Raw genomic sequence first — 18,474 nt, 5'->3', positions numbered from 1 at the left:
AAAATGCATGAGTTATTCTGTTAGCCAATCCTTGTTGATTTGTGCAAAAAAGCTGCTTTTTTACACTAATTTAAAAAAAAAGAAAACAAGAAAAACCTCAAAAACTGGCCACTTTCCTGTACAGACAATTTAGTAATGTATGTGATGTAGTATTTTCTAAGAGTTTTCTGAAATATTGCGATACTACCATAAGAAATGGGTCATAGAGATGTTGAAAAGTGAATGACACATGAGTAGTTTGTACGAGTTCTGCTGTTCAGATCTAATCCTTCCTTTTATGAAGTTTTGCTTGTAGGAGGTATGGAATTTAAAAAAAAAAAAAAAAAAATTTGAGGGAAGTATCAAACTGAATAAGCAGATCTTGGTATTTCTGTTATGTTAAAGGCTGATAAGGTGTTGGGAAACTTTTCTTTATAGCTGTCTGAACATCAACAACTTGAGGACTGGATACTTAATTACACTCACTGTTATTAATGTGAACTGGACTGCACATTATAAAGATTTGTTGTTCTCGTGATGTTCATGTTGATATTGGACATCCTTGAGACTGTAAATGATGATGTCATCATCCCCTCCTCGTGTTTATTGTGATAATTAATAGAACAAGAATTTGCATGTGTCTGGTAAATCTGAGCAGTATAGTATTTGCCCTTTCAATTTGATTTTATTAAAAAATGAAAACATGCTGTTCCACTCTGAAAAGGACTGTGAAGAGGACAGAGTTTGATATTTACTTTGCCATTTGAATAGGAGAAAGAAGCATGCCATTCACAGCAGTGATACCACTTCCTCAGATGAAGAACGTTTTGAAAGAAGAAAATCTAAAAGCATGGCCAGAGCAAGAAATAGGTACCAAATCATCTTGGGTCTTTAGAAGGGTTTGATTTTTATTATGCAGCAGCAAATAAACCACTGCAAAGTGATAGTGTTGTGTTGTGAGAGAGAACTTTAGATGGATTACAAGACATAACTCATTTCAGCTGGTGGAATACTGAAGTAAGTGTTTGATGCTTCTTTGTATACTGGATCAGGTGGATGAGAGTTATGGCTGATCTGTAAGACTTTTTTTTTTTACTTTGACTTTTTTCTTGACTTTTTAAAAGTAAATTTTTTTAAATGTTTTCCTTACTCTGATATGTTCTGTTACTACTTTTCTTACCACACTGAATTTATGCATTTCATCAGTGCCAGCAGTTAGTGTCTCATTTTTTTGCTCAGCATTTTTTCTGTGTTTAATGGAAATATGTCCATTCTAGCTCTACAAACTGAAATACATATATAAGCATAACACTATGGTTAAGGAACTCCTAAATACAGAAGAATAATTACCAAAATATTAGCATTTATTACATTATCAAACAAATCAAAAAAGTCACTGTCTTAGATGCTGTCAATTTTTAATGATACTTAGGAGAATTATTATTTGTCCTTAAGTTCTTTTAACTCAGCCTGGTAATTTTTTTTTCTTAATAACTGTTCTGAAATCTGATAAAATTTGGTTAGGCTGAGGTCCATTTTAATTCAGTGAATGAAGCTGTTCACTCTCTTGTCTTTGCCTATTCCTGCCAAATGATTGAAATAAAACAATATTTGATTTTTCTTGTTGTGATTGAACAGGTGCTTGCCTTTAAACTTTAGAGCAGAAGACTTAGCTAGTGGAATCCTGCGAGAACGTGTGAAAGTTGGTGCAAGCTTGGCTGATGTTGACCCTATGATTGTTGATAAATCTGTAAGTTCAGTTAAAAGCTTTTTTTTCCTTCCACCAGTTCTGCATAAGTAGAATTCACCACAATCTCTTACTGAAATTGAAGTAAATTAATTATAAACTCACTGATCTTTTTTGATTGTTTGAAGTCTTGTCTATTATCTTGTGCTAGAAAGCTCTTGCTTTTGGCCTCTAAGTTATCATCAGGCTGCATACATAACATAAATGAGCTAAAATATCTGTTTCTCAATTATATTTCTTTGTTTATAGCCAGTTTTTAATTACTGTAGTAGAGAAATGTGTGGTATCATAAGCAGGGCAGAAACAGGTGTAATGACCTGATTGTCTGTGGAGCTAACCATGGTCCTGTGCAAACTTCTTGCATGGTGTGTGTGGATATTCACTGTTATCTCAGGCAAGCCTGACTGTAGGGAGTGTAGTCCAGGAACCCTTGGCTTGCCTCAAGATAAAACCTGTTCAGGAGCAATGATGTGTGTTGCTTATGGTGTGTATTGTGAAGAATTTGCTGTATGATTAGCAGAACCAAACTAATGTCTAGAAGTACTGAAGGTATATTCGTGATATGGTGTGCCTGAGCTTAAAACTGCTCTATGTATGTAGATATTCAGCCATCCCTGGCACACCTAATTTGCAAACCAGATAAACCTCACCTCAGTCATTGATAATTGACTTGGTTAACTTTTTAAACTTAATTGGGCTCCAATTTTAGTACAGTTTTTTTTTAATGAATGTGTTGTTGTTTGCAGTTTTTCTTTGAAAATGTTGTTTTATAATTAGAGACTCTTCTCTGAAAAGCTCTTGTTTATACATGCTTTGTTTTTTTTTTTCCTAAGGTACGTTTTGATAGTATAGGGGGTTTGAGTCATCACATCCTTGCACTTAAGGAAATGGTAGTGTTTCCTCTTCTCTATCCAGAAATATTTGAAAAATTCAAAATTCAGCCACCAAGGTAGGTGTATTTGGTTTTTTTTTAAAAAAAATTGATTAAACTTGAAGGATGCTTCACTTGAAAACACATAGGAGATTGCTTCTTTCTGTCAAGTGTTTACAGTTAAAATAGACTTACTTGTCTGCCACTCCACTTGCTTATCAGAATGTAATAAACAGGATGAAGAGTTAACAAAAATCTAATTTACTCTTCTTGGGGTAAAGTGAACTACTTAGTGATTTGGTTGAAGAATTCAGATGTTCTATTAAGGCAGCCTTAGTAGCTTGACTTTTTTTTACTTAATTTCAATCCTTTTGTCAAATGATTGACTAAATTAAGGTAAGTGCTGATTTTTTTTTTTAATAAGAGTAATCACAATGATGTTATGTTGTGATTTTAATGTCAGTTAATCAGCCATTTTAGTGTGAGATTTAAATGGGTACACATAATCTAAGTAAGAGGAAAATTTTGAGATATTTTTGTTGCTTTGAAGGAGTAAATCTCTCCAAAAAAGTAATAGAAACTGTCTTGAAGTATTACTGAAGAGTTAATATTTGAGAAGTTATTTAACTAGAGTAAAACAATCCTTTTGAAGCTTATCTATGAAAGCATAAAACAAACATAGATTTTATGAAATCACGTTGAATACATTAAGTAGTAATAATAGCACTTAAGTCTTTCTTCTCCAGGCTCCCTGTCTTCATTATAAAATTTGACTTGGAGTTTTTCAGGAGACGTAAAATAAGTTTGTGACTGTGTTGATCCATTTATCTTCAGGGGCTGTTTATTCTATGGTCCTCCTGGAACAGGTAAAACCTTGGTAGCTAGAGCTCTAGCTAATGAATGCAGTCAAGGAGACAAAAAGGTGGCTTTCTTTATGAGGAAAGGAGCAGACTGTCTCAGTAAGTGGGTTGGCGAATCTGAACGTCAGCTTCGACTCCTTTTTGATCAGGTTAGAAAAAAATACATCTTGTGTATATTCTGTGCTTTTTATGTTGTTGCTATATGTGCACTGTGTTTTAGGCAACCCAAATTATTTGCAAATGAAATTAAATACTAAATAGCTTATATATTTAGATGAAGTAATAAAGGAATGTACAAATGTCAGCATTATTTTGCTTTGAGAACTGAGAGGAAGATGTCTCTAAACTTGTCCCTTAATAACATGGGCAGCGTGGTTTGGGTAAAAATTGGAAAAAGGAAAAAAAATAAATGAAGAGACAGTGAGTTTGAAGTTGTCTGTCATGTTCAGTGTACATACACTCTGTAGAGGAGGATGTGGGACTGCATCTGCTGTGTGTGCATTTTAGTACCCTCATTGGGCTTGGAAAATGATGGATGGCAGAGTCTCTTATCAAGCAGTGAGACACAGTTGCACAAACTGGCTGTTTTCAGACAGATGCCTAAACAAATGGATTATGTGCAGATAAGATACTGCTTTCTGTAACTCAGTGTGAGGTGTCTCAGTTTATGAGCGCTGTTCTGTCTTGAATCTCTTAGTAAAACTGATACACTGGTGCCATCTTGCTTATTCAAAGGAGAATGCATCTGTTTCCTTTGAAACTGTACTGTTGTTGAACATTGAGTTTTATTTTTAGACTGCACCTTTTAACCAAGGTGTTGCAGTGTATTTTATTTTAGCATGTTATTGCTTAGTAAGAAGAATAAACTATTTTTGATGTTGATGGAGTAATTGTGAATTAGTGGCAAATTGATATATTTTTTTTTCTTTTCTTGCATGTCAGGCATACTTGATGAGACCCTCTATAATCTTCTTTGATGAGATAGATGGTTTGGCTCCAGTTCGTTCTAGTAGACAAGATCAGATTCACAGGTAATATTTTTTTTGTGTGCTATCAAGGAATATACATTATGGAGTAGAATATCGTGATTTGGAGGAGACCTGCAATTATCATAGAGTCCAGTTCCTGGCTCCTCACAGGACCATGTTACTTTGCTAAATTCTAAAGCTTAATTTTATTGAATTTTCAAGAAGGATTTTTACTTTTGTGTAAGATCTATTACAGTAGAAAGGACAGATTGCTTTAGGTTTTTTGCTCTGGAAAATTACCTTTTTAGCTTTTCAGACAGACAGCAATTTGCTGGCAATCAACTTGTAGTGGTGATGACCTGTCAGCTGCAGCATCAACTAAGGATTGGTTGCTGGTTTTGTACTATAAACAGGTTATCTGTTACCAACCTGATAGAATAATCAGCTGAAAACACATTCTGAGATTTTTTCAATTGCGGTGTTCTATGAATGAAGTGAACACCTCTGTCCTTTTGATTACTGAGTGATGTGGAAGATTATCTTGATTTACTTCCATAATGTTTTTTTTTTTTTAAGCATATTTACTGCTAGATATATTTTTTTCTGGTTGTCCTCAATCTCAGTTTTGCTGTGGCCATTAAGGCAGCATGGTTGTGTTTTTGATATTATAGACATACTGTGGCATATTGTATGCACACTTCCCATGACCCAAGTGAGAGGAAAAGGAGGGAGGTTTAGGGTCAGCAGGCTAGTTTATGGGCTTCATTTTGGTGCACTTTTCTTCTACTCAGTGCTACCTCATCACTTGCTCTAAATGGGATGATGCATACACTTTTAATGGAAGAGATCTCTTTAGAGTCACAGCAAATGACTGAGCTCACATTCCCTAAAACATTCTATAAAGAAGGAAGTTTGAATTTGTTGTAGTGCCTACTGGTGTTGTAGTGCTAAGAGTAATACAGGTTATATCAAAAGAGTTCTCCTTGATTTGAAATTTGAAATAGTTGCATGGTTTTTCTTTGACATACATATTTTCTGAAGTTAAGAGTGAAAGAGCAAAAATTATTACACTATTCCCTATATTTTTATTTATTTATTTATTTTGAAAACTTCTAGTTCTATAGTGTCTACTCTTCTTGCCCTCATGGATGGACTGGATAATAGAGGAGAGATAGTTGTTATTGGTGCTACAAATAGACTGGATTCTATAGATCCTGCACTCAGGAGACCTGGTCGTTTTGACAGGGAATTTCTTTTCAACTTGCCTGATCAAAAGGTAAAACTTTGAAAGTAATTTTTTCTTGAACTTAAAACAAATGAATGTCTGACAGCCAAGCTCATAAAAAAGCAAATTGCATTTGTTCTTGTAAGTATATTAAATGTTGTGAAGACTTGTTTAGTAAAAACACATTGATAGTGTATATAATGTTGTTGTACTGAATTCCAAATCTTTGGAGTATAGTTAAAATAAAAACAAAGATAAATTGTTTGTATTAAACTGGAGAGCTTAGCTAAAACCTGTGTTTTTGTATGAATTTATATAAGGAATGTCAAATTTTGGGACTTTGGAAGTTACAGTAAGAGAAAATATATAAACTACTGAAAGCACAAAAATTGTACACATAAGCATAAAAGGTAATTTATTGATTACAGGAATATTTCAGTTCCTTGTTCTATATTTGTAAGAATTCAGCCTTAATATTGCATGAATTCATACTTAACTACATCCACAACAAGTTTATTTTTAACTTATTTGAATTCTTTGCACTTCTGAAATGAAATACTTCTGCAATTCATGTGTATGTACTGTGCTACTCAGCAAAAAATTAATTGGTGAGGCATTTGGCAGTGGAAGCTGTAAATCACATATGCAGCACTTAAACATTCAATTATAAAATTATGATAATTCCTACTAGAACATGAATTGTGATCAATTCACATGTAATCCTGGTATTGATAAAACAATTAAAATATGTAACTGGTATAATGAAAAGATTACTGCTTCTGTATAAAATTGTAAAGGAGGGGAAAACCTTTGTTCTCAAGAGGTCTTTGCATGATAAGTTCTATTTTATGCACTTCAGGGACATGTCAAGGGAAAATAAGTTGATATTTACTTGAATAAATAATATATTCAAATCTTCTGACATGGGTTTGTCTTGCTAACTTTATTTTCATTTTTAAATCAGGCACGAAAGCACATCTTACAAATTCATACCAGGGATTGGAACCCCAAACTGTCAGATCCTTTCTTAGGAGAACTAGCTGAAAAATGTGTTGGTGAGTGTTACCATGTTAGTACTTCAACTATAGATGCTTTCTCCTCTGTGTGCAACTTGGAATGTTTATTAAATGTATCAGGATATTTACTGTTTTTACATTTTTGAATTTTTGTACTTTCAACAATGTTATTTTTTGTGGTAAAACATGCTTCTGTCTTGCTGAAATACAAAATCAGTAGCTAGTTGTTGTTTGAAGGTAAAATAATATCATTTTTCCTTTCTGCAACTTCCACTTGTCCTTTAATAGGATGCATACCCACAAAAAGAAACAAATGGAAGTGGGAATTGGAATCATCAGGTAGATCTCCCATTAAAATAGAATCCTACACAAGGGGTAGGGAAATGTGTTTTTTTCTGCACTTGTTTTTTCATTGCCTGGCATGTTCTCCTCTGACAGAAATCCCACAGACCACTCAGCCTTTCTAAAGGTGATTTTTTTCTTTACAGATTGCTAGCATAGAACAAATCCGAAGTGTAGATATAGGTGGGGGTGGAGGGGAAAAAGCACCACACCGTGAGTACGTTAACTATACCTTTGGAGCGCCCAAAGACCTGCTGTACTGAATGGAGGATGGTTGTTCAAGATAAACCTGCTGCTTAAAAGCTAATCAGAAATAAAACCCAATATTTTTATAGTGAATTTAACAGAGGAAATGACCCTAAAACACACACCACAAATCTCTTCTCAACAATTTGTCATGCAAAGATGCATCCTCTGTCAGTCATCTGCTCGGAGAAGCACTGGAGTTCTCAGAAAAAGGACGGTCTCAAATATCTGTGCATTGGAACCCATCATCAGAGAAATAAGAACTTTAAATTGAACATCAGTCCATTCAGTCAGCTGCAGTACATCCGAATTATCCTCTTCATCCACAGGGACATCTATCATCGAAGCAGCATCCCTCCGCTTTTGATGCACAAAGACCTCAACATCTTCTGGTGAGGAGAAAACATAACTATCCAGCAAACTCCAATTTAAGCTTTGCCGGGTATAAGACAGCATGTGCCAAACCCATTTCATGTAAATTCTGCTTGATTTGTGCAAAGACGTGATGCTGCTTAGTGGGAGAGAGGGGAGTAGTTGATGTAAAACTCAATTGTTTCTTTGAAAATTCACCGTATTTTTGCACTGAGAACACAATCGTGTTTTTTAGAACTTCAGACCATAAGGAAAGCTGTTGGTAGGTTTGATCGGAAGGCATTCTTCATTCTCAGTAAAACTTGTTCTGTGGAAAGCTAATCAGAGGAAATGCCCTTTTCTTTTTTCCTTGGATTTCCTTTTGTCCAGCTACTGTGATTTTCTCAATTCTGTGTCTTGGAATATAAATGTTTTCACACTCCAAGATTAAAACCTTTTAAGTATTACAAAGATCTTTTAAAACAGTTGAAGAGTGGTTTATCTTCTTCACCTTCAGTTTGCATCATCATTTCTGTAAGTGAAATCTGCAGCAACTAATATTTAAGCAGGCATTCCAGATTCTTTGTAATTTGCAGATGTACCTGCAAATTGAACTTATTGGCCCACTTCTCACACTGATAAGAATATGTGATGGTCTGTTTCTTCCTGTGTACAGCCTTTTTTTTTTTTCCCCCCCATTTTAAAACCTCCCCTTGCATCCCTGAGAGCTTCCTACACCCAACAGGCTTTTTGCACAGCATGGTTTATACCTCTGTCCAATTCAGCAAGCTTGGCAACACTTAACTTACAAGCACGTGGATCCTAATGAAGAAACCTGCTGAAATACTACCAAAGCAAATGACTTTGGGGAAGCAGATGTATGTGTGACTCAAAACTTTGTAAGATCAGGGGTACAATTTTAACGATATTACAAGGGGAAGATTCCAGGACACAAAAAAGTTATTTCAGAGGGCTGATTTTTGTCCCAGGTGTTTTGGATGCCTTTTAGGAGATTTTTGTGTATGTGGGAATTAAAGAACACACTTGACTGAATTGCCACATAAATGCAATGAGTGTGTGACAAGTGAAGCTGCTCGGGGAGAACATGGAATTACTCTGAAGACCACACAGTGATGTCTTTCTACTACTGTCAAAAAGCACAAGTACTTAATACCATTTTTGTCATGTAAGTGTGCACTGGAGATGGGTCACAGCAATCCTGAACTTTATAATCGTTGCTTTTCTCTTGTGCTTGCTTTATTGTTCTGAACTATAATTTTTTGTAGGTAGAGAGGCTGTTAGCTCAGTCTTGTAGGAAACAGAAAATACTGGAAACATCAAGTGTGAATGCCTTCATCTTGCAGATGAATTTTTTTACAGTGTGAAGAGTGTTATTGAAATGATGTTAAGTAGAATTGTGAAGAAGCAAGCCATCGTACTCGAGGTGCCTGTTAAGTTATTTTTGAAGGAATGTTTTGTGACAAAATAGTATTTTATTAGACCTTCTTCCTGTCCTAATGTAATGTGGGAGAAGGAAGTTATGGCATTAATTTTAGCATTGCATACTTTTCATAAATGTATGAAAAACACCAATGTGTAGAAAACATTGTTTTTCACTTCTCTCACAATACTGAACTTTGACCAACTTACTTTTTTCCATGGGAGGAGTTGTAGAGAGGTGTACTGCGGAAACTGGAAGAATCATAGAAAAGTTTGAGTTGGAAGGGATCTTTAAAGACCATCTAGTCAAACTCCTCAGCACTGAACAGTGACACCTACACTAGATGAGCTGCTCAGAGCCTTGTCCAGCCTTACCTTGGGTGTCTCCAGAGATGGGTCTTGCACCTCTGGCCAACCAGTTTCAGTGCCTCACTACCCTTTATTGTAAAAAGCAGTGGTTGAGATCATTCAGTTAGATGTTCAGCCTAGCTCAGGAGCAGTTAGTTGTAGATTTTGGGGGTGGATATTGGGCAGAGGATACTTTAGAGAGTACATAGTACATGCAGTATCTGCAGGATAGGAACAGTAAAAATATGACTTGTAAGATTTCGGTGATCAAAATGCATTCTTTGGAAATCTGTTTTCTGAAAGCTGGACTTCAAAACTAGTTAGCACAGTGTGGTGGTGATAGGCAGAGCAAAATGGGCTTCCTTGAGAAGATTACTTAGTTTTTTGATGTGTTGTGCCAGTGTGTTTTGCCTGCCAAAGTGAACATCCTTTGTGAATTCTTCAAAATGGAAATAAATGCACTGAGCCTTGATTCAATAGTGTCAATTTAGACAGAAATAAATTCAGATTATTTCATCTAGGTATGACTCATTTTATTTATTATTCCCTTTGACAGCATTTGACTCGTGTTTTTTCACATCTTAATCAGTGTGCATTTACTTCTTAGAAACAAAAACCCTTCAATGTTTCACAAGATATGTTTTTTTTTGCAATTTTCCTGTCGCTGAAATGGATGTACAGTGTACACAAGAGAATCCCTTAGAAAGAGACACCAATTATTACTCTTCAAATGTAATTGCTCCTGAGAAATGAAAAATAGAAATGGAGACTAATTGTGTATCTGATCACCCGAGAATGTAATTTTAGAAGTAGGCTACAGGCTATTATTTCCTAATTTTGCAGTTCCTTGGAGATGTGCAAGCGGTGATTAAAAAGACTGTTAGAAAGTGGTATTACAGCATTTATTAATAGAAAAATTGAAAAGGACCAAGCTCCTGAGCTGCTGAATCTTCTGTGACGAAGATGCTGAACTAGTTTTTAAGGCCACTGGAGTTCTATATATCTCTTGTACATTTTTGATTTAAGCTTTGCTTTAGTGATCCTAGATGTGTTAAATTCAGAAAGCTTGTTGCATGAAAAGTAGACTAATTTAAATGGGAAAATGCTACCTCATGTTGAAAGAAGAAAGCAAAACTTGGATAAAAAACCTGTTTTCTGTTTTTTTTAGATGGACATGTAGGTACTGTTTAATAAGTACATGTGTTTGACAAAGTGTGCCTGCATGGTTTTGATTTCGTGTTGGGGGTTGGTATAAATAAATAAACAGCCTTAGCACTGAAAATAATTACCTGCTAAGTAATATACATGGACATATTTGAGCATATTTCAAATGTAACATGTATTTATTTCATTTTAAGGTAAGTTGTGAATGTGAATTGCTGGCTGCTGCTTAGAAAACAATCTGTGTGCTCATGAAATTTACGCAGTTAGTCACTAACTTTTCTGTGAACACAGCTTAGAAGCTGTATAGCAAGTCTGATATTCAAGGCATTCTTTCTTAGGTAGTTGGTTTTTTTGTTTGTTGAATTGTTTGAGAATTTCAGGTGGAATTTTAAGTCTCAGCCAGTGCAAGTTGTCTTTGTAGCTGGAAAGTTGGTATCTTGTATTATAAAACCTCAAATAATGTAACTGAAAGATGAGGGTGGAAAATTGTCTTTCCCCCTCATCTTATTGCTTCTTTATTCTTATTTACTTCTTTATGTTTTCAACGTTGTGTATAGAATCAACTTTGTTCCTTTTGCTATATTGATTTTTGTGAAACTATGCATTTCCATAGCACTGCAAGAACATTAGAGGATGGAGAGAAGCAAGGCAGCAGGCTTCAGCTTTGGGACTTGGTACTGCCAAAAAAACTGATATAAAAATAGAGTAGAAGAAGTATGAATGGGAGGAGGTGGGGAGGGGGAAGCAAAACAGCCACAAGAATTTACATAGAGAGTTGAAGAATGAGTTTCTGTAAACACTTGGTTGCAAAACTATGAACGTAGGTGATAGTGCCTTTGTACCATCTGTACTATCCTACCTTTTCCTGTAGAGACTGTGCCCCACTGGAATAATATTTAAAGTTCTTTGAAAGATGGAGCTATTGTGCTACAAAATACGGCAGCATATTGATGTCTCTTGCTGAGAGATATGAGAAAATTTGTAATTTAACTCTGTAATTTGTAACATAGCTCTGGGGAGAAACCCCAAGCCACTGGAACTGCAGAAAACACAGAGGTATTAAGTCCCTAAGTATTTCATAATTATCAGATCTGTGGTCCTTAATAATGACGATTAAGCAATTATGCAAAGCCACCTGTAGATACTTAGAAGCTGGGCTGAATGAACATTGTAATGCTTTTTAGTAGCTTTTCTACTCTTTTATTGGTAACATTACAAAACTATAAGAAGTCTGAAACATTTTCCTCAATGGTAAAAGTTCACATTTTTCTAAGACTCTACAGTATGCCTTTTTAACCAGAGATTCCTTCTCTTCTTTATTCATTAACCTTTTTTCTTGATGTAATAGTTAGGTGCTCATCCAATATAACAAAACGACTTTGCTTTTAATACATATATTCATGTAGAGATGTTAAGCAAACTAAAACAGCAACAAACAGAAAAACAAACCCCAGGGCTAGCCAGTTACAAATGGCAAGTATACTGGAGGCAGCATTAAAAAGAGAGTGATGACAGACTGAAAACCATGAGCTGAAGATAAATGCTGTGTAGTGAAAACAGAGGTCATTTGAACCATTGGGTAGGATTCATTTCTGTCTGTATTTCAATGTAACTGTACATAATTTCTTGATATACAACACTGTGGCTGGATTATAGCCTGGCATGTTTTGGCAGGTGCTTTGTGGACCTCGACAACGAAGTATTACCAGTTGTTTTTAGCTGTAGGCATGCTTGAGATGTATGCAGCACAACAGTGCTATTTCATGCAAGGTTGTTTTGTTTTTCTTTCTTTTTTTTGTACACCAGGGTACTGCGGGGCTGACATAAAAGCACTTTGCACTGAGGCTGCCTTGATTGCCCTGAGACGACGCTACCCCCAGATTTATGTGAGCAGTCAGAAGCTACAGCTTGATGTTTCGTCAGTAGTTCTCAGTGCACAGGATTTTTATCATGCAATGCAGAACATTGTGCCTGCTTCCCAACGTGCCGTGACATCTTCAGGACATGCATTATCTCCTGTGATCAGACCACTGTTGGAACGTACCTTTGCTGACCTTCTTGAGGTTTTACACAAAGTGTTTCCTCATGCTGAGTTCAGCCAGAGTGACAAAAGTGAAGGTATGTGGGTTGTCAGTTGACTTTCTTGGACTGCTAGCCTACAACCTGATGTGTGTTTGGTTTAGTGTTATGTTCAAATGTGAATGCAGTTTACTTGTCTGTTGCCTATTTTTTTTGTAGATTTTAAGTTGCTGTGGCATTTAATGAACCTATGTATAACGAACCTATGTAGACCAATATGCTGTAGGTTTCAGTACTATCTGGAAAAACAAAACAAAAACCCACACCCCTAAGTGAATTATAGTTTAAATGAGAAATAATAGAACATAATCAGATGGTACAAAAACAAACAGCAACTGAATAGAGTCTTTCTCAGCACCTTAGGACCTGGAATTGGTGTTCCTGCCTGAGTGTCGATTACCTGTCCTCAATTGTTTGCTTGTTAATGGGATAGAAGCAGCCTGCAAAGGAGTTCTATGGGGAGCTCAGAGCTCAGAAGTTGAGAGTGTAGGTTAGACAAAGTCCCTGGGCCTGTGGGGTGGTCATCTCCTGGATAATGAGGAAGTCCTGATGATTTCCTCACCTTGAAGTGCCTGATGCACTTCTGATCCTGGAGATGTTTCTGCTGAGGTAGCAAGTTGAGAACTATTAGCTGTTGTGTCTTTAGCTTTTTTTTTGCCAAATTAGTGAGTGAAGTCCAATGTGCTATAAGGGATCAGAAGTGTGTCAGAACTCCTGCAGTGGGAACAGTTTGAGTGTGTTAGTGAAGCAGAGAGTAAAAAGGAACGTGACTGACTGTTTTGACTGGCAGTGATTCAGTAGGTTCTGCGCTTTGTGTTCTTGGAGACGTACTTTAATAGTTAGCCTTGTCATTTCTTAAGTTAAATGTTGAAATTACTTTGGTTTTTGATGTCTTTGTATTCTGACACAATATTTTTTACTGTTCATATTTGGAAACGCCCTCATCCCTCTGGCTTTATAAACACTACTTCTGGTTGTGTGTAATTAACTTGAAAATAGTCTAGTCATAAAGTAGATCTGTGACAGCTATGACTTCTTTTCTGTTCCAGAACATGCTTTCAGACTGCACCCCAGGCAGCTTAGGCTGAATATTGTGCTGGCTGCAGCAGTTCCACCAGGCCAGCTGTGCGTTTTTGCTCTGTCCCTTGAATTTCATGTACACATCAGGCCCTTTGTTGAATTGTTTTATTGGCAAGCTCGCTTAAAAACATGTTTTTGTTGGGTTACTTCTCTGCTGACTGGAATAGCTGAAGATTTCAAGAGTGGAGATGGCCTGAGGTGAGGTTAGGGAGTGGTGGAGCTGAGGGAAGTGAAACTAGCTTGCAGCTGTGGTTAGATGACATTAGCTTCTCTTGAAATGAGAGTGGTGTAAGAAATTTGTCTCCCTTCATACTTCTTACCTTTTGGTAATACTCAGTTTGGATACTATTGTTATTAAAGAATTGAATTAAAAACCCCTCTCTTTGTTATAAAGTTCTATTTGAGAATATTTAGTGCATGAGCGTAGGAGATACCCTGTGGGTCCACATTTGGTATAGCAAAAATCCTGCATCTTGAGTTCTGCAGTGCTCCAAGAGTTAGGAAGTCTATGTTCAGTTGGTTTGAAGTGAGGGGTATGGTTTAGTGAAAACTACTGGTGATAGGTGGATGGTTGGACTGGATGATGTTGTAGGTCTTTTCCAACCTTGGTGTTTCTGTGATGCTGTGAAGGGCTTCTGTCTTTGCCCTGAGTTAGATATCCAGCAACTTTTCCTAATACTTGTGGATATGGGCTTGTTCTTGGCACCAGACTGAGATCTGTGGGCCTTCATTATCTTCACTTTATGAAGCATGCTTGTCAAAAATGTAACTGCATTGCTGTTTGCCAAGAGAGCTGTCATATCCTCATCAAATACTTTTGTTGTCTCAACACTTATTCCTGGGACTGCACGTGTGGATGGATAACTGTTAGGTGGCATCTCTGTCCTACACCGTCAGTGCTGCCATTACTGTTTCAGGGTAGTAGTACATGTGTGTGGTGGGTCATATATTTGAGAATAACTCTCATATCTCTTTATTTTGTGTCTTTTTTTCACAGCACTCCATTTTTCTAAATGGCTGTGGCCAACCTGGAGTGTTGCTAAGGTCTCTGGTGATTACCCTGCAGCAGCAGCGTGCAGCTGTGGCTGAGCTGCTTTCCAGCTTGGCCCATCCATTACAGAGTATTTTGTTGACCTCTGCACTTCTCTTGCTGACCATTTTCACCCTGTTCATGCAAACTGATTTTGCTGAGGGAATGAGGATGGTTTTTGAAGTTAACATGAAATAAATTCCTTTCCAAGGAGCAAATAAAGATCTCATAGCAGTTGATTTTCCATTATCTAATGGCAGCGGTCTATTCTTTATCCCACTGTAGCCATGGTAGTTAATTTAGCAGAACCTAATTTTCAAATGGGTCTTCTGTCAACTGGTAGTTTTGGTTTACTGCCACGCTTACATTTTTTGCAGTTTTTTTGTCCCCAGAGGCTGTCTTTAGAATGTAATCAGTCTTTTAGCTTTTTGTTTCTGAAGGACTACGTAGAAATTACCTCATCATGTTGATGCATTAGAAAAGGAATTAAAATAGAGTGAAGTACAGAATATGAACTCAGGATTAGCTGCATTGATTGTAGTAGTTTCATTTGTGGTGGCTTTTTTTGTTTGTTTGTTTTGGCAGATTGTCAGAGTGTGGGAAACAATTCCTTGTAAACAGACATTGTCCACGTGATCACGCAGAGAATAATTTTGGAAGAACCTATAAATATTGGGGCACTTGTATTAAAGAAAGAAATACAAAATTCTTTATAGTCTGAGGAATTAAAAATTTCATAACTTCATCCTTGAAAAATCTGACAGTAAAATAAAATTAAATGAAGCAATTCATAGCGAGTTAAACAGTTTTTTGTTTGTGAGATTGTTCTGCTTGATGGCTTGAAGAGTAAATTTGTAATTATTAGACTTATACAGTATTTAATTTGCTTTTTTTTTTTGGAAAGTATTTATTATTATTCTGTGTTCTTACGTTTTGACAGTTATAATATTTTTTTTTCCTACTCTTGAAAATAAGTGTTGTAATTGAAGAAAATTGTAATGCCTTTTCTTGTTTGTTGTGAGCATAAGTGATGAGACTAATTAATGTATTTCTTGGAACAGATGTACCAAGTCTAATATTAGATGATAGTGAAGATGAGAATGCTTCATCAATTTTTGAGACGAGCTGTCCCTCAGGATCACCAAAGAAACAGTCATCAGCTGCTATACATAAACCCTACCTTCATTTTACAATGTGAGTGTTTCTCTAACTGTCTCTAACCAGATGGATGAAACTATGGCACACTTAGATCAGCAGAGGTAATAAAGGTGTGGTGGCAATGCTGTTCTGTGTGAGAAAAATATAACTGCACGGATAAGAGGTTTTAGATTGTAATGGTCTTAGGTAAGGCCACATCCTGAACACAGCAATCAGAAACAGCTTGGAACAGATGGATTTGTCTTAGAAGTAAGGATCTTAAGAGCAGTTCTCAATTGTAACAAGCAGTACTGATTTGAAATACCCACACTGGGTAGAGAGAGATTGAAGAGTATTTCCCTAGGCTGGAGCTGTGGGGTGACCTGAGAGCAGCCTTTCAGTACCTAAAGAGGAGCTGCAGAAAAGAAAGGGACATCCTTTTTAGCACAGGGTCTGTGGTGACAGAAGAGGGGAAATAGTTTCAAGCTCAGGAAGGGTAGGTTTAGGGTAGATATGAGGAAAAAATCTCTTGGAGTGAAGGAGTGAGGCACTGGAACAAGTTGCCCAGTGATGTGGTTGATGTCCCATCCCTGGAGACTTTCAAGGCCAGACTTTCAAGATCAGGCTCTGGGCAACCTGATCTAGCTGTGGTGTCCCTATTCATTGCAGGGCAGTTGGACTAGATGGCCCTTAGAGGTCCCTTCCAACTCTAAGGATTCTATGATTCTATGATTTTGGAGGTTTACTTTGTAGGAAACATTATGATGACAGTAGAGATGATTTGCTTTCTCTTGGTCTGAAGCACTGTTGAGCTTCAGTGTATGCAGTTGTTTGGTTAAACGATAAAAATGTTTTGAGTTTTTTAATATGTTTTTTCCTTGTTTTTTTTTTTGGAAAGTTTTTGGGAAATGGGAATTTGGAAACATTGTGTGAAATTTGGCTGAATCCTTCCTGTTTAATTTGAATTGCCTACAGTAATTAACTGTAAAGTAACATTTCTTTGGTTTTTAGGTAGAACTGTTTTAGCCTGTGTTCTGTAGGTTCTCTGGGGAGTTTGCTTAATAAAGAAAATGAGGTTAGGAGAACTGCTCAGTAGTTGTACTGTTCAGTAGAGCCATCTTGTGGAAAAATGCTAAATTTTTTTCTGCTAAAAAGTGATGCCAGGGCAGCATTTATGGAAATCTGTGCTTAAAACTAAGGATATAATTTAAATTCTCTGAGAAGGTGTGGTCAAGTATTTTAATACTAAATTTAATTTAATACCAAATTTCTTACATGAACTCCTTCTTAGATGTCTTCTAGCAAGAAGACATGCAAGAATGAAAGTAAGGTTTATCTTTGCAGTCTTTCTGCTCTCATAAAATAAACTTAGTAAAAGAGTAGAATATGAACGGTGATTTTTGTTAAATCCTATTTCTTAAATTACAACACATTACATTTTTCTTGGAAATCTTAAGTATTATTTTTAGAGGATGAATTCATTAACTTGAAATTTCTGAGGTTATTGTACAGATGCATGAACTTGATGTGACCAAATAGATATCTTGACTGAAAGTCCATTTATGTGAAACCGTGTTCATATGATGTATAAGTTTAACATGTGCATGTTTTTGCAGATGAGTTTGAATAAAATTGTTGAGAAATTCAAGTAGTAGACAAAGCTTGAGTTACTTAGAGCTGAATTAGTGCTGAAGTATTTTACAGTTTATTGAATCTTTTTAGGCAGTTGTAGGAAGTTGTCCATTACTCGGTCTTTTGGATTCTTAGCAAACAAAAGACCCAAAACAAATATCCAGGCTTATTAAAATAAAGCAGTGATTGAGGTTATATGTATGTCCATTGGTAACAGTGGCATGTTAATTCTAACTATTGTCTGTTACAGGTCAGCTTATCACCAGCCAACCTCTTACAGACCGAGATTACTGCTAACTGGAGAGAGGGGTTCGGGTCAGACTTCACACCTTGCTCCAGCACTATTGCACACTCTTGAAAAGTTCTCTGTACACAGGCTAGATCTGCCAGCACTTTATTCAGTCAGTGCCAAAACACCTGAGGAATCGTGTGCACAGGTGACATTTAAAATTCTCTTGTAATAAGTAATTCTGATGTAATTCTGGAACAGATCTGTAGCATCTAAATAATGGGAGCTGAGTGGTGTGTTAGATAAAAGCCAGGTTTTCATAGGCTCTTTGTATTTTGATATTTTAAATATAGGTCTCTCTAGATGGATATTCAGATCTCTCTGTTGAGAGAGTAATCATGTTTTTAACGTGACCACTCAGGCACAAACCTTATCTCAAGTAAATTGAATCTGGGTTTTTGGTTCCAGATTTTCATTTTTGTTAGTTTGTGTGTAAATTGTTGTGTTATGGATTTATGCTCAATTACTTACTGTAAATGCTTAAGTGTGTGGTGAGTTTTATGGTGTGTAAGGATAGCAAGCCAGTTCAAATTTCATATTGGTAGTTCAATCTTGACAAGTTTTAAAACATATATGACAAGCAGTATTTTTGTAGGTCCTACCACATTGATATAAAATAACTGAATGATACAGCTAATAGTTGCAAACAGTTGCTTAGAAAGCCTTAATT

The 18,474-nt window shown here is 36.3% G+C and overlaps 1 protein-coding gene across 5 annotated transcripts in view; it reads left to right on the top strand.

Moving 5' to 3' along the window:
- Positions 1-18,474, top strand: part of ATAD2B (ATPase family AAA domain containing 2B) — a 72,857-nt gene that overhangs the window by 23,558 nt on the left and 30,825 nt on the right. For all 5 annotated transcript variants that reach the window (XM_031595910.2, XM_031595911.2, XM_031595909.2 and 2 more), the window contains exons 9-18: positions 751-849; positions 1,618-1,729; positions 2,560-2,675; positions 3,432-3,606; positions 4,400-4,488; positions 5,542-5,701; positions 6,615-6,705; positions 12,364-12,675; positions 15,808-15,940; positions 17,766-17,952. In XM_031595910.2, the coding sequence (XP_031451770.1) occupies positions 751-849; positions 1,618-1,729; positions 2,560-2,675; positions 3,432-3,606; positions 4,400-4,488; positions 5,542-5,701; positions 6,615-6,705; positions 12,364-12,675; positions 15,808-15,940; positions 17,766-17,952 (1,474 nt within the window). The remainder of the gene's footprint in view (positions 1-750; positions 850-1,617; positions 1,730-2,559; positions 2,676-3,431; positions 3,607-4,399; positions 4,489-5,541; positions 5,702-6,614; positions 6,706-12,363; positions 12,676-15,807; positions 15,941-17,765; positions 17,953-18,474) is intronic.

Source organism: Phasianus colchicus, chromosome 2 (assembly GCF_987193195.1).
Source record: "Phasianus colchicus chromosome 2, bPhaCol1.hap1.1, whole genome shotgun sequence".
In the NCBI taxonomy this organism is placed as follows: domain Eukaryota; kingdom Metazoa; phylum Chordata; class Aves; order Galliformes; family Phasianidae; genus Phasianus; species Phasianus colchicus.
This window is presented reverse-complemented; position numbering and strand designations above follow the sequence as displayed.